Source organism: Rosa chinensis, chromosome 3 (genome assembly GCF_002994745.2).
Source record: "Rosa chinensis cultivar Old Blush chromosome 3, RchiOBHm-V2, whole genome shotgun sequence".
In the NCBI taxonomy this organism is placed as follows: Eukaryota; Viridiplantae; Streptophyta; class Magnoliopsida; order Rosales; family Rosaceae; genus Rosa; species Rosa chinensis.
The window spans coordinates 11,279,055-11,295,290 of NC_037090.1; the positions used below are offsets into that span (position 1 = coordinate 11,279,055).

The window sequence follows — 16,236 nt, forward strand, 5'->3', positions numbered from 1 at the left end:
TCTTCCCAGATCTTGGGCGAGAGCAGACGAGGTGCAGTGCGAGGGTGGCTTGCCAACTGGTGGCTCTGGTGGTTTTGATCTGTGCTGTGACTGGGATCTCCTGACATGGTTGGGGATGGAAAAGTCTGGTTCTTTGTGGGATCCGGTTTCGGACGGTCGCCGAGTTTTGGGGGTTTGAGACGTGGCGCAGCAGCAGGAGCGGTTGCCTACTGCATTTGCTCTTTGCTGAGGGGGTGGTGTTTGGGCCGGGCCTCTGTTATTGGGCCTCTCTGGTGTTCTTTTGTTTCCGGTTGTTTAGGTTTTCATTGTTTGTTTACAGTTATTGTCTTGTTGAAAATAAGTCTCTCCTTCTTTGAGCAAGGGTTTGGGTGTTTTAGTGTAGGGTCGATGCCATTGTTCTGGTGTCATGGTCGTTCTGTTGTGTCATGGTCTGGTCTTTTGTCGGTGCTTTTTGGTTATCAACGTGATGGTGAATCACCCTTACATGTGGTCTGGCGGTTTTGGGTCGCGGTGTCCGAACGGGTGAAAACAGTTCATCTTAATGTTGGTGGCTGGGTTGTATCGGTACTGGTTTGGTTGTTACTCATTGTAGCTCGAGGATATGAGCGTAAAATTTGGTTAGGGGTTGGGCCTTTTTGGCTTATGGAAGTCACTCATGTTGATGGTCTCATAACTACGGATCTAATGCTATGTAATATGTTTGGTTATTAATGAAATTTTCTTCTTCTAAAAAAAAAAAGCTAAGATTTTTGGGTACGGGGTATCGGATGTTGTCATTTTTGTTCTATTGCAAATACAATCACCTACTATTATTTTATTTCTATCTAATTAATTAGTCGTGACCGAGTACAATAATGGACTTCAGAATTTTGCTCTTCCTCTTCTTCGCCATTCTCTTTGTTACTACCAAGGTAACTTTTTCCATTCTTCCATACTTGAGCCGTAGTTTCGATTATAGGTTCATTCTGTTTCTTTAAAGAAAACAATTTGATATTGAATCACTACAAAGTTAACTAGTGAATTACTCCCGCTTTTGTATGTTCTCCTTTCCTTTTTGAATCTATTGAGTGTGGGTCTTTAGGCAATTTCTCTATTTAAATTAATAGAACTGAATTTGAACATGCAAGTTTAATTTTGACCAATTCGAGCATTGTTATTTGATGCCTTTCAATTCTGGGTCCTATGCTGATTATAGTGGGCCTTTAGCCATTTGGTCTACTTAAACTAATAGAACTAAACTTGAAATTGCAAGTTTTCTTTTTGACCAATTCGAACATTGTTGTTTGATGCCTTCCATTTTTAGGTCCTATGCTAATTCTTTTCCTTTTTCTCCCTCTTTTTTCTGTTCTCCTTTCCTTTTCTTTTTCTTAATCTATCGAGTGTTGGTTTTTAGGCATTTTCTATACTTAAGTTAATAGAACTGAACTTGAAAATACAAATTTTTTTTCTTGACCAATTCGAGCATTGTCGTTTGATGCCTTAGAATTTTGGGTGCTATGCTAATTACTTCAAAACACCTGCAAATGCCTTCTGTTTCTGTTGGGTCCATTTTAAGCTAATTTTGACTATAGTGTTCAATTAATGCGCGCCATGTGATATCCACATGCATGTATAAGACTATAAGAGACAGAACCACGTGTAGTGCTTATGCAAGGAAGTACCAAATTTTGACATTATTTATACCACATCCGATTTTTGTTCTATTGCAAATACAATCACCTACTATTATTTGATTTCTATCTAATTAGTTGTGATAGAGTACAATAATGGTCTTCAAAATTTTGCTCTTCCTCTTCTTTGCCATTCTCTTAGTTACTACAAAGGTAACTTTTTCATTAGTTATTTATGTGTATGTCCACAGATGTCTACGTACATGCACTTTCTCTTTCGTACTTTCACTTTCATATATTCAGTAATATTTGGATGACATCCTTGTCTTTCTAGGTTTCAGCTGATGAATTTGAGAATGGACAGGCCAAGAAGCCGAAGGTACATTTTCATAAATATGAGGATCGTATAAAATTTTAATTAGGGCTAGTTAGTGATACTACATGCATGTGTTTGAAACAAATACTGAAAAATCAAAAATATCTCTAAAAATTTCAGCGATATTTTCATTTTTTTAGGGGCTCGATATATGTTTGGCTTACCAAAAGAATATTGTGAAAAATTATCAAAATTTCATGATATTTTCGGAAATATTAAAAATTTTAGCCAAATTCCTGATATTCCCCCCAAATTCTGAGATTATTGTCAGATCTCGCGATATGTGGGTTGGTCAGAAAGTATTTTGACCAAAATTGAAGCTAAATTTTAAGAGAAAAACTCATAAACAGTACCTGAACTACGGGTCACTAATAAGTTTCGTACCTCAACTTCAAAAAATATCATTTTGGTACCTGAACTTTTCACCCTGATCCAAGATATATACCTGGAATCCACTTCACCGTTAACGGGGTTAATTTTTCAAGGGTATAGTCATCCTTTCATGTCCTCCCGCTAACCACCACAAAACCATCTCTCTTCTCCTTCACACAAACCTTCTCTATAATCCCTCCTCTCTCCTTCCTACACCCTCCTCCTTTCTCAGCCCTCTGATCGTCCCCCTCTCCCCACCACCGTCCCTAATGACGTCATCAACGTCAAGGCATCAATGCTGCCGACAGGGAAGGCCGGTCTGGAGGATCTCCGTCGTCTGTTCGCGAGACCAGGGCTGCACGTTTTCCGGGATGCCACCATACCCATCTCATTTATGGGCCCACACGTGGTGGAGTTTCTCATTTCTCAGCGGACCCGGATCTCTAGGTTCAATTTCTTCCTCAACAAAGCAGTTTCCGGGTGCTCTGGATTGGAGTTGACGGCGCTGCTCAGACCCGCCATAGCTTCCGGCAATGCAAACTTGGTCTCGAGCTTGATCAACTCCAAATTGCATGGAGACCTCAATCTTCGGCATCTTATCCGACCTGCAGACTTTGGGAGTTGGGGCATCTTCGCTTGGAGGAGCTAGTCGACCCTCTCTGCTTTCATGATTGATTATGCAATTCATGATTGAGATTCCGTGATTGCATATGTGTTTGATCCATTTTATGATGAATCTCAGAGCTAGAAGGAAAGGAAGGCAACTCGCCGATGAGTTAGAGGGGAGGAAAATCTTCTATCCCAGAAAGAAAAAATTACAAAAATGAATTGAGGTTGCTTGTCTAGAGGAGGCTATAGATTTTGGGGAGGCTGTTTGGGGGTTTATACTGTTGTTGTGTTGATGTAGAGGTTTCATGGGTTGAGTTGCTTGAAAAGTCGAAAGGATAATGGGGCGCTTTAGCCAAGAGGAATTTGAGTTTTTTTTTTTATGCCCATGAGGATATTGCATAAGTGTCTGATGCAAGCTGTGAGTATATTGAGGTGTTGGATATTTCTTCTGCTATGAGTTTCTGGTGTTGCAAAGAGTTTGAAAATTGGGAAGAACTAATACAAATAATGAAATAGAAACATACCCAAGAATCTAAATGAATTTTGGAACAAAACCCATTAAAGCAAATGAATTGATGCTCATTTCCACTGAGGTATGAAGAAGAAGAAGATGAAAAATCTGGAATTGCAAAGAGATAGGAGAGAGGTTTGGAGAAGATGAACAGTGAAAGGACGACTATACCCTTGAAAAATTAATCCCGTTAACGGTGAAGTGGATCCCAGGTATGTATCTTGGGCCGGGGTGAAAAATTCAGGTACCAAAATGATATTTTTTGAAGTTAGGGTACGAAAGTTATTAGTGGCCCGTAGTTCGGGTACTGTTTGTGAGTTTTTCCCAAATTTTGACAAGGTCTAACATCTCGTAAAAGCTAACCCTTGGCCTTATCCAATCTGACTAAATTAAATCATGTGTAAAGAGGAAAACTGAATTTATCATATGGTGTTTATCGCTCTCTTCCCACCATGTGTATAACCTTCTAATTGTCTAATTTGCTAACTAGTAAACATCTATGCATGTGACTTCAGGCACCAACTCCCGACAACATGCAAACTCCACCACTTTCAATAAACAAGGTTAGAGACTACTACATCACTACATAAGACATGAATTGATGCACACATATATTTCCAGTCAATTGTTGCTAATATCATTGTTTTATTATTGCTGTTCTTATATTCTTATCATTGGTTCAGTTAATTCCCTATATATATTTGGTCAGTTAGAGTTCATTGATATCATTGGATGATGGTGACCAGAAAATCATGAGTATTGGGATGTTCCGCCCGATCGTGTTCCCGCGTGGGGGGTTCGGCGGCGGAAGGGCATTTCCAAAGCCGAGGCCGAATCCGAATCCGAATCCAAAGCTGACGCCCAAGCAGCCGCCCCAAAATGACAAAAAGCCAAACCCGACGCCAAAGCAGCCGCCCCAAAATGACAAAAAGCCAAAGCCGAAGGAAGAGAATAAGGACAAGCCAGATGATAAGGTACGGATATACATACTATTAAGTATTAACTTCTCTCTCTCTTTTTTTTTTTCTTCTTTTTTTGAAAGGAATAACTGTTCTCTTTACCATAAGGATGTACTATTGATTGATCATGATCATGATCATGTGCCGTAATAGATCAACTAAACTCTTCGTTAGTCAATTGTTCTTTAAAAAAAAAAATTTCTTTCCCTAATCAACTCTCAGTTACGGTCTTATGCATTAAAATTGGTGTATACAAAGGATAAATTCATTTTTGATTATACAATGGTCATATAGGCGATTAACTATAATGATTTTTCTGAGAATGACTTGACGTTTAACCCATGTTCATCGGTTCAGGACCTTCAGGTACCTTCCCAACCTGACTCCCCTTCGCCACCTCCACCATCTTCAGCACCAGCTCCCTCACCTCAAGATGAGAACGTGCCGGCTTCGGCACCCGGAGAGACACCAGCTCCCCCACCTCAAGATGACAACTTACCGGCCTCGGCACCCGTAGAGACACCAGCTCCCTCACCTCAAGATGACAACGTATTGGCACCATCCTTTTAAGTCTTGAACCAAAGGCCGCTCCGATAATAAGTGAGACCTAAGGCGAAAATTATAACCTGTGTTTTTTTTTTTTTTTTTGCCTTTTTTTTAGTGTTCCTTCCTACTTTACAAACAAAGGCTTGTATCAAATAATATTGGGTCTCAACTCTGAAAACTAAGTAATAGCATAACCAATTTATGAAAACAAAAATGGAGGAATAATTTTAATTAATTAAATACACACAAATATGAAATACATGAAAACGGTTTAATCAAAAAACCCAAAGGCAAGAAGCCAAGTTGAGGTATTACATTTTAGTTTTAATTTTTTTTTGCTACAAGGCCTAGATTTCAAACGACCTGGTAACATGCATGTTCGGTAATTTTTTCTTAAGAGTTTCTATTGGGACCTCCAAATCTGCTCACTTGACCTCACTCTATTATGAATTATTAAATGGCATATATAACCTACTATAAAATGACTATTAAGACCATCTCCAATGGAGAGGTCAAAAATTTTGAGGTAAGTTTGAAATTTGACAACTACAAGAAATTGTCAATTTTGATAATTTTTCACTTCAACCCATAGGTTAAAATAAATAAATATTTTATTATTATTATAATGTATTTAATTAAAACTCAATTGCACTATTGCTTTCTCTCTCCATCTTCTTTCTCTTCTGTTTCTCTACGCCTTCTTCTAGCTTTTCTGGGCAATTAGAAAAGCCACCATATTAACAAATTTGAACATATCCAAGTAACCACAAGCAGTCCAGATTTCAACATCGCAAACACAATCGCGACCTCAACACTGTGATCGATCATGGCAACACTCAGATGTGATCGGAGTTGCTTGAACCCAATTCTTCAGTTTTTCTTTCTAACTCTCTTCCTCTCTTTTTCCCCAAATCTGAATGTAAATTTAATTTTTAGTTTGATATCAATGATTTTTGAAGGTTTGGGTATGAAGATTTGGGTGTTGTATGAAGAAATAGAAAGATGAGAAAGATCATGAATGACTTTGATCTGGGTAGCATGAAATTGAGGAGAACGATAGAGAAGAAGGGGAGAAACAATAAAAAATAAAATGACAGATGACCTGAGTCTGTCAAATTTGACAGATGAAACCAAGAATTGTCATCCACGGTGGATTTGAATGATGGGTTGAAGAGGAAGAGATCTGCCTTTTGTATCCGTTGGAGCTCCACAGTAGATTTTGACACCACCGTTGGAGATGCTCTAAGGACAATAATTATACCAAAAAAATTGTTATATTTATTTTCTCTAGACTTTCCAATTCAATAATATCAGATTGCATTCTTTATTATTTTCCCTATCTATTTTCATTTTCTAATTTCACTACATACTTATTTTCTATACCTCATGATATGCATATTGGTCAGGGAGAACAAAATACATTGTATTATGACTTAAATCTAAATCTATCCATTATATTTGCATAAATAAGGGAAAAAAAAACAGAGCTAGCAAATAAAAATAAATAAATAAATATTTAAATACTTAATCATGAGGTACAGAAAATGAGAAACATTAAGAAAAAATGATTAACCTTTTTTTTTTGCACAGCTAAAAAAGAAAAACTAAATAAAAAATCACATAATAATTCATGTTATTTTATTTTTATTAAATTTTAAAACTCAATACCGTGTGTTTGATTTTTTTTTATTGGATAAGAGATTTATGTTGTTTGATTAAGGAATAGAGATGTAATTAAGATTTATAGAGTAATTAAAGAGCGCCGCTGCCGCTCTTAGCCATCGTTTGTGTCAGAGGGCGATGGTGACAGTCAACTCCTCATCGTCGAGCCTAGCAGAGGCGTGACCTATTGTCGTCGAGCGCGGTTCTCAGGTGAGGCCGGAGATTTGAGGTTTGTTTTTGCGGATTGGAGCCAGATTTGCAGCAGAGTTGGCCGTGTTGCAGCAGTGGTTGAACTAGGTGCGAATCTGTAGCGGCGGAGGTCGAAGTTTGGTTGCAGAGGAGGTCGCTGCTGTTGCGGAGACAATTGGTTTTGAGATCGGAGTTCCTGATCGGTAGCTCATTTGTTGGCCGATTGGGTTTTCGATTTCTTTCTTCCCAATTCCGACGCCGGGGAGGCTTTTGCATATTTGTGTAGGTCGTTGAGAGAAGTGACGCTAATGCTGCGTTGGTGGGGCCGCCCGCTAGAAAACATGGCGGCGACGATGATGACTGACAGAGGCAGATTCACATCTCTTGTTGTGTTGTCTTAGGTACACTTGGGCCTAGGCCTGGGACTAGGTTTGGATTTGGTCTCAGGTTATGGGCTAGTTGGGTTTGTCAAGAAGTCTGCCCTTTTTATAGGGCAGGAGCCTATAGTTGTTTGATAGGTTGATCCTAGTTACTATTGTCTATGTTGGTAGAGATACCTCTATGAGTCTTGTAGAAGTACTTAGTTTTTAGCGTACCACAATTGCGTGCCCGGCGTGTGAGACTAGGTAGAATAGATTGCCTACAAGGCGAGATGTTTGTATGTGGCATAGACTACTCAGAGCATCATTGTTTTATTGGAGTAGTCATTGTACTATTTCTTAATCTATGAACGGAGCATACTATTGGTATGTCTCAATTTGATCAAAAAAAAAATTAAAGAGTGTTTATATTGGGACCTCCAAATCTGCTCAGTTGACCTCACTCTATTATGAATTATTACATGACATATATAACCTATTATAAAATGACTATTAAGAACAATAATTATACCCCCAAAAATATTATATTTAATTTCTCTAGACTTTCCAATTCAATAATATTATATTGCATTCTTTATTATTTTCCTTATCTATTTTCATTTTTCAATTTCACTACATACTCATTAAAGCATTTATATATATTTAATAAGAATTAAAACTATAATCAAGATCATGTGACATAAAATTCCTATCATCATATATGTTGAATGCATATTGGCGAGGGATAACAAAAGAAATCATTTTATGACCTAAATCCCAGTCTATTCATTATATATAAATAAAAAATAAAAAAAAGAGCTAGTAGTAAAAAAAATCTTTAAAAAACTATTAAATAATTAATCATAAGGTACAAAAAATAGAAAAAATAATTAAACATTAAGAAAAATTACTCTTCATTTTTTTTTTGCACATCTACAAGAGAAAAAAAAAAGTTTAAAAAAAAATTCTTTTTTATTAGAAATTAATTTTTAAAGCCCAATACTTTGTCTTTGAGTTTCTTTTTTATTAGATAAGAGATTTATGTAATCTGGTTAAGGAATGAATATGTAATTAATAGTTTGTTTGTAAATTATATAAGTGAGGTTATTTTAGGAATTTGAGTGAGGTTTAGTGAGTAAATTTAGTATTTGCAAATTTGATAGGAGGTGTAAAAAGCAATGAGGTCAAGTGAGTAAATTTGGAGGTTCGAATAGAGAAACTCTAATTAAATCATTGAAAGTGAGAGAGAGTTGATAATGCCAGAATGATTTACTGTGTGGTATTGTAACGGGAGATACTTTTGTTCTTCCTTGTTCTTTCAAGCTCTGTTTAATAGCACTTACAAATCATTCAGTTCACACAAAATTCTAAAGCCATGTGTTTGATTCATCTGATATAATATCCATACACTATAGCCATTGATTGAAACCTTTGCACTGTCCCAAAATGAGGGGTAAACAAATTGCTTTGTATAAACTTTGCATTTACTGCTGCTAGTGACCTGCAGAGTTATTTTCTTCGGAGGAACTTTGTGTTTTACTTCCCAAACAATAGTGCAAGTTAGGAGGGCACAGAAGGCACCGGCTCCAAGAATATGTGCCCACGAAAAATAAAGGTTCATGAACTCAATTTTTAACTGTATACCTCTTCTTGGCTTCGCTGTACAAAATGACTCCAACAACAGTGAGTCCATAGCCCAACATCCCCATGAATGAAACAGGATTCTTAAATATCATAATTGAAACAACTACAGCAACAGCTCCCTTTGCATTCCCCAATACCTGTTCAAAATAACAATACAATTAAATCCAGGACTGAAATATGAAGAGATTAACAACTCGTTTGGCAATGTTTCCATAGAAAGTGTTTTTTGCTCAGTAAATGCTTTTATAATCTGTAAAATAGTAATAGCTAATTTTGTAAAACACTGTCAAAAGTGCTATCACATACTCAAAAGTCCGTTTAGCGTTTTCAGAAACATTCCCAAACCGACTCTTAAGATTGTGAAACTATATTTACCTGGAGGGTCAAAGCGCTTGTGTGTTTGGTGACCAAGAAATTGGTCAAGTTCACAAAATAAGCCAGAGAAGAATTGAACAAGAGGTACCAAATAAGTTTGATATCTTTTCTGGCAAGATCTAGTGTGATCCCAACAACATCTTTCTCCATCAATATTGTTGCAGGGAGCAAACAAATTACAGCTATTGGTGCCATGTATAACAGCAAGTTCATGGAGTTCAGCTTTTCCCTGCAGAAGATTGGAAATTTGGAATCAATCGTAAGTCTTAAAAATTGATTATCAACACCCTTAAGAAAAAAACGATATTAAAGAACAGAGGAAAGAGAATGTTACCCATCAGAAGAAAGCAAAATTTGTTGAAGCACCGACTTGAATGCCCTGGCAGCCGTAGCAGTAACACACATAATAAACCCAAAGAGCTGGAAGCTTGGTTCACCCTACAACCAAAACAAAAGTTTTAGACAGATGATTGCAAACAGCACACTCACAATCTCATCTTGAAACAAATCTAATTACAATTCAAATTTATCGTGTACATAGTTTCAAATACGCAGAATAAAGGAAAGGCATTGTATCACAATGTCTTATATATCTTGGTTTTATTCTCTAGTTTTTTTTTTCTTGGAGTTGACTGTTGACACATATCAAATTGTGATTGCTTTAGACGGAATGACTCGTATATACGGATCTGATCAATGTTCATATTCAGTGGCCCGAGCATTGTTGAAGCCTCCCAATTGGTTAAACATTTAAAAGGAAAAAAAAATATATAATCTTGATCCATGTCAAATTCCATCAAATTGTCACTAAAATTTGCTCGTTACCATTGATCACACTTGCTGAGGTATCAAAATAAGCCAAGACTACTCCACAATGTAAGTATACATATTTCTTGGGATTATTATCAAAAATCTGTCATTTTTTTTTATATAAGTCAATACGCGTTAAATTGTGATTCATTTCTTAAATAAAATTCACATGAAACAGGCAGAAATGAAGCATGTTCACGATCTATATACAGTATAACAGTAATGCTGTCGTGCATATGTACTTATAGTTCAGATTAAACAATTTGCCTAAACAAAACTGGCGGGTAAGCAATCATTTCAGTAATGTGCATATCTAACAAGTCAAGACAAAAATAATTACCAGAATAATCAAAACTATGAGAGAAGGGTTAAAAAAAAAAATTGCTTACCCCACTAGCAATGATGACTCCGGCGACGACCGGAATGAGGGTGCTGTACGTAACCCACTCCTCCCTCTTCTTGATCATCAAAAAGGCCAAAACCGCGGTAAAAAACGGCGTGGTGGCGCCAACGGCCTGGTTAAACGACACCGGAAGGTACCTCAACGACACGTTCCCGCACACCACCGAAAAACAAAAAACGACACTGAGCCCCGCGATCTTCGCCAGCTGAACCTTGGACCTCACGCTCTGCATAGGAGCCACCTTCATCAACGCTATGGCCACGTAGCTGAGAACACTACACGCCGTCATGTGACACAGCGTCAGAAAAATCGGGTACTTGAACCCGTAATTGGTCAGCAAATACTTGTTCAGCAGGAGAACTCCGATGTTGGAGGCGTACCACGACACGACCCACCCGATCGTGGGCCATGGGATCGGACTCGGGTCTGCGGCGGTCATTGGTTTTCGAAAAGATTAGAGATTGAATGAACAGAAGTTGGTGGAGAAGGGAAAGAGAGAATTAATTAAGGAGGAGGTCTGAAACAGAGGATTATTATGAACCGTAACGGAAGAGGGTCTCTTCTCTCACGACGCCAGGTGCGATGGGAGTGGGGCCCGGGGGGGATTGTTTCGTCATCGGAGGGTGGCTGTCGAAGGATCAAATCAGGTACTTGTCAAGAACGCGCAGCGGTTTGCACGCCAAAATGGAGGACCTTTCAGCGTTTAGGACAGTGAAAGAGGCGGAAAACGCCTTTGTGATTACCAAAATAGACGTCGTTTTTTGAATGAGAAAAGTAGGGCTGGCCGGCTTCGGATTCTTAAAATAAAGGACAAACGCCGGCGACGTTTTGTTGGCTTTGGATGTGGACTGGTTTCGTTTTGGTCTTTAGTCTTGGGGCAAATGGGTCTTTCAGGTTTCAAATTTTCTGTCTCGGCTCCTGTATCTGGCTACATTAATGGTAATCTTTTTAAATAGAGAGAGCGAAATCAAAAGAGTACGAGGTATTACTCTGATAAGGGATTTTAGTGATTGAAATTACGGAGTTCATGAACTTAGGTTTGACTTTGTATTGGAACGGTAAATTGTATAGGAATAGATTTTATTTGCAATATTTGTGTACATTGAAATTGATTTTTTACTATATTTGGCTAAAATCTGAAAAACAGAACTATCAAATCTTTCTGATACCAAAACACAATGACAGAACCAAAGTTGAACTGATCGATAGCTAAAAAAATAGCTGTGGTACTGTATTGAGAACAAAACGTTTAAGAACACCTTCCCGCTAAAACCTAATAAACCACTAACTAACTAATCAACTGCTTAACAGCCTAGCTAACCGCTCAATTCTAACATGGCAGGTTTTCTCTTATCTGTTGTATTGGTCTAATTCCAATAGACTATGTATGTGATGTTTCGTTTCACTCAAATATTCAAGTGACGTGGTGTATCAGATACACCAAATAATTTATCATTCTAACTATCAAATATTTTGATGATGAGACGTTTTGGATATGTCACACCTAACAATCTATTATTTAGGGTTTTGGCCATGATTTCTTTCTCCCTATGCCACTACAAAAGCAGTGGACGGTGAAATGGCAAATGGACATGAAATAGCGCCTCGCAAGCACCAAAATGGCTGATCTTGTACGTAGATGCCTCCACTTTAGCGTAAAGGATTTTCCATTCTGTGGTTTGCAAAGCTCTCAGGGTTGAGTTCTGAGGCATTGACCACTAAAAGCCTTAAAGCAAAAGTCATCATCGTAGACAAGTCTTCTGGTCCATGAGAATCTCAACCAGTGCAAATATGCCTGCAGTCATGAGGTCCATCCTGGGAGAAGACCAAAAGGTGGCACTAACCAATTGCATTTGAGTTTAAAACTTAAAAGGATATATCAGGTCCATAACAACAGGTGTTGGTCAAGTTGTCGTCATCCGGGATCATGATACGATTGCTTGGCCATCCATGAGAGCTCGTTTGTTGTACACTTGTACTCTTGAATAAAAAGTGAAAGAGCTAGAATCAAAAGGGACGGACATAATATGAATTATGATATCTTTACACTTGTACATGTAGGACTGAAAGCAATTCATGAGTGCTACACCAGATTGTTGTAAGAAAAATGATGGTACGTTGTTTAAGGATGAGCAACTAAAACGTCATATATATGCACCTGATACTCCTCAAAGGTGGTGACATATGTACTGTGAATATGCACCTGTTAGCTAGCTCTGCGAAGGATACGAACTGAGGACTTTCAGCTTTTCTCAAGGCATTCGTACCCGTATTGCAGTAGTCGAAACTCGAAAGCCTTGTCTCAGTCCATCCTCAAGAAGACAGAAAGGAGGCTTCAGTTTCATAAACGAATTGCCCTTTCCATAGTGTCTTATGTGCAATCCTAGAGTGTATCACCATATTGGACAAGCAAATTGCACATGCGGTTTCCATGATAGTCATGAACAAGGCTTGAAACTCTTGTGGAAATTTCATATCACTACCAGATTTATAGGAAAATAGGCCTCCAAAACCTCTGAAAACACCATTCTGTTCAAACCAGTCCGCTTCGAATCTTGCTGCAGCTCCTTTGTTATCCCCACTTATGAACGTGTTTATACAACTCATAAAAGTTCCGTGAATTGCAAACCAGTTGAAGCTACCTGCAGCATCTTACTCATAATCTTCAAATTTGTGAGAATTACCTCTTTATCAACATCATACTTATAATTTCTGCTCTCTTCTGCAGGATAGCTGACAAGAACTTGGACCGGTGAGGCCAAGAAAAAGATTGGTGATGGCATCAACTACGGAGCAAAGGTCATTGAAGTATAGCCTGGATATAAGTAAACACGACAACAGAGACCGAGTTTCTTTAACTTTGTTCACAAAAGATGACCCTTGAGTCCATGACCAACACTTTCATGAGCTTGGGTATCAGCAAGAACCAGCATAAGTGTGCAATAGCAACCTTCAAACAAGAGGGGAAAAGGACATGATCCAAGGGTAATCTTGTAAAGCTCAAATTGAAAATGAACCAAATGCTCAAGTACAAGGACATAGCAAGGGTCATGTATATTACTTTCAATCTCTCAAGTACTATAATGGCGACAAGTTGTGAGACCATGCAAGCATCTACGTATACAAATTCTGAGAATCCCTTGTGTTCTGCCACTAAAATGTGAGCTCTTGGCCTGAAGTGAATTTGGATATCCCATCAATTTAACATCAGAAGCACAGAAGCAGGGACTGTTATGCCATGCTTCTGAGGTCAATCAAATGAATGGATGCTGATGAAGTGGAAAATGCAGACAGTACTCAGAAAGGATGCGGCGCATGTTGAACTTGGGAAAGAGGAACGATGATGAGTACAGTGCATATAACACTAGAAGTTTTACGGAACTTTGCTAATTGTTTTAAGACTTCTAGCACACTCAGCAAGTTCTTTAGCATCGAGATCCTGAGGGTTTGTACTGTTATTAAGAAGTGCATAAGAGAACAGCAAAGTTCTATAAAGTGTTACATATCAGAGCATCAAAAAGAAGATGACCCTTGCAAACATTTACTTTGTAGACGGGTAAATCCTTTCAGCCAGTACCAGTTGCATGCAAGTAAACGACTAAACATTAAAGATTAGCAACAATACCTTGGGAAAATATATGGTACGGGTGAAGATATAAGATGGTTCTCTTATAAAAGAACGCCATTGTAATTTGAAAAACCGAAAATCATTCCGGCATTCTCATCAACAAAGTGACATCACTTTGTGATCCATTCATATGGTTAAAATGCAAAAAGCAATGAAAAAAATTTGAACACAACAATAAGTCTAGCAACAAACGTTTAGATAAATAACTCAGGTTCCTCAGTACATTAAGTCTTTCAAAGTTTGAATCTAAACGACATAAAAGCAAAAAAGCAGCTGCTGCACTCCAAATCCAATCGATCATCTACATTAGCCTCATCCCTGCATCCCAAACAAACAAAAAGATCAGTTAGATAATATAAATATGACAACAAGAATAACAAGTATTGGTTATTCACAGCAGATTATCAACTCAATTTCATTTCCTCATTATTACGGCAAACAATATTGTTTTGGTTAACGACCAGGATGTCCCTGAGGGACTGCTAATTATGTAAAAACTAAAAGCAATAGCATAGAAGAACAAAGGCTTGTGAGAAAATGAGAATGATTCAAACAAATATTAAAAGCAATTCAGGATTAGGTAAAGGGCCCTAAATCTTTAACTCAAGACTGAACTAGTACAACATCATCATTCCCTTCATTCTTACAATGGCTGACAATCCAATCAAAAGCACTGCTACAAGCCTATCTACTGGAGCAACTTGCTTTTAAGAATTAAACAACAGAATATTGACCATATTGATGAAATCACAATGTTCAACGTTTTTTCAGGACTCCAGTTCCAACACCAAACCTCTCAACCAAAACCAATGAGTACATCATACAAACAGCTTTCAGTATATATTAAAAGCAGAACAACTAAATGATTGAAAATGGTCAATCAGGAAAAGACGCCAACGCTTTTAAATCATAAACAACGCAGGACAATATCCCTTCTACACATCTAATAGTGATTGCTCCTATAAGAAAGTGCTAGTGTACTGTTTGTTTTAAACAGTTACGCCATAAAATATGGATTCCATCCTGCTGATTCAAACGCTAAGCATGAACATTATTCACTGGAAGTCGACTAATATCAATTTGAATGATTTGCTTTCAAGAGACATGAACCAAAACAGCTGAAATCACATTCTACGAAAAATTCAAATAGCATCAGCTCAAATCATCAACACTCAAACAAAGTACACAACTACGTTGGAAACAAAATAGTACCTCAAATGTTGCTGGGATACATGAAAACCCTGACTCTGGATCCCTGTGCAAAATCAAAGCAAAACCCGCAATCAACAAACCAATCGCACCAAGTTAATCGAAACAGCACAACTATAATACCACAAAGCTAAAGACTATACCATGGATTTGGGTGGAAGATTGGAGGTGAACTTGGCGCGAACGACACCAGTGTTTCCATGAGGCCTAGAGACCTTTCCCCAAATGCAACGGTAGTGGCTGCCGTTCTTCTTTACCTTGGCCTTGTAAATGTAAGCCAAACGCTTCCCGGCGTACCATGCCACCTCCTCCTTGGTGTTCACGTTCTCGATCTGAATCAAGGAAGTGTTTGGGTACTGGTTCGACTTCGACCTGGAAAAAACCAAACCCTGAGTTAAATCCCTAAACAATCCCTCAGCTCACAAATCAAAGATGTATAAGTAGCTAGAGCTTGGTTTTAATACCTCTTGTATCCGAGGACGGTTCCACGGACGTAGAGTCTGCAGAGAAATAGAGAAGTAAAAGTGAATTAGATTTTGATGTTTGAAGAAATTAGTGAAATGGGAGATTAGAGAGAGGGGGAGATTGAGTACCTGACGCGCTCTCCTTGACGACCCTTCACCATTTTCGAACGAATGAAGCAGCGGCGGCTCTGGAGGCTACTGGGTGTGAGACGGAAACCCTAAACGAAGACTAGTAAAGTTGAGGGGTTAAGAAGATTATATATGGCAAGAGGAAATATAGGGTGTGAGTTGGCACACTTTAATGGAGCCCGAAAGCCCATGCTCGAATGCTTGATGGAATGAATTAGGCCCACTGGTAAAATATGAAGCCTCAAGAGTTTTTCTTTGGGCTTGTAAATTGATTGGATATAAATCTCGAGTTCGTGTTCGACCCGGTTCGTTCGGACTAGTCCTAAACATTACAAGTACGTATGAAGCTCAATATGAAATTTTGTGACTAGCTCATGTCTA

General features: G+C 38.2%; 3 protein-coding genes across 3 annotated transcripts; 1 reads left to right on the plus strand and 2 right to left on the minus strand.

The window, feature by feature from the left end:
* Positions 1-1,724: 1,724 nt before the first annotated feature.
* Positions 1,725-5,190, plus strand: LOC112192983 (vegetative cell wall protein gp1). Its single transcript, XM_024332956.2, has 5 exons — positions 1,725-1,823; positions 1,945-1,989; positions 3,994-4,041; positions 4,225-4,452; positions 4,795-5,190. The coding sequence occupies exons 1-5, from the start codon at positions 1,767-1,769 to the stop codon at positions 5,005-5,007; spliced, it is 591 nt and encodes a 196-aa protein (XP_024188724.2). The 5' UTR covers positions 1,725-1,766; the 3' UTR covers positions 5,008-5,190.
* Positions 5,191-8,788: 3,598 nt separating this feature from the next.
* Positions 8,789-11,255, minus strand: LOC112192982 (probable sugar phosphate/phosphate translocator At3g11320). Its single transcript, XM_024332955.2, has 4 exons — positions 10,412-11,255; positions 9,547-9,650; positions 9,213-9,441; positions 8,789-8,974 (listed from the first exon to the last, which is right to left on the minus strand). The coding sequence occupies exons 1-4, from the start codon at positions 10,862-10,864 to the stop codon at positions 8,819-8,821; spliced, it is 942 nt and encodes a 313-aa protein (XP_024188723.1). The 5' UTR covers positions 10,865-11,255; the 3' UTR covers positions 8,789-8,818.
* A 2,894-nt stretch (positions 11,256-14,149) lies between these two features.
* On the minus strand, positions 14,150-15,981 carry LOC112192984 (60S ribosomal protein L35a-1). Its single transcript, XM_024332957.2, has 5 exons — positions 15,856-15,981; positions 15,727-15,762; positions 15,406-15,634; positions 15,266-15,308; positions 14,150-14,371 (listed from the first exon to the last, which is right to left on the minus strand). Exons 1-4 carry the CDS (start codon positions 15,885-15,887, stop codon positions 15,267-15,269), a joined length of 339 nt encoding a protein of 112 aa, XP_024188725.1. The 5' UTR covers positions 15,888-15,981; the 3' UTR covers positions 14,150-14,371; position 15,266.
* Positions 15,982-16,236: the final 255 nt, after the last annotated feature.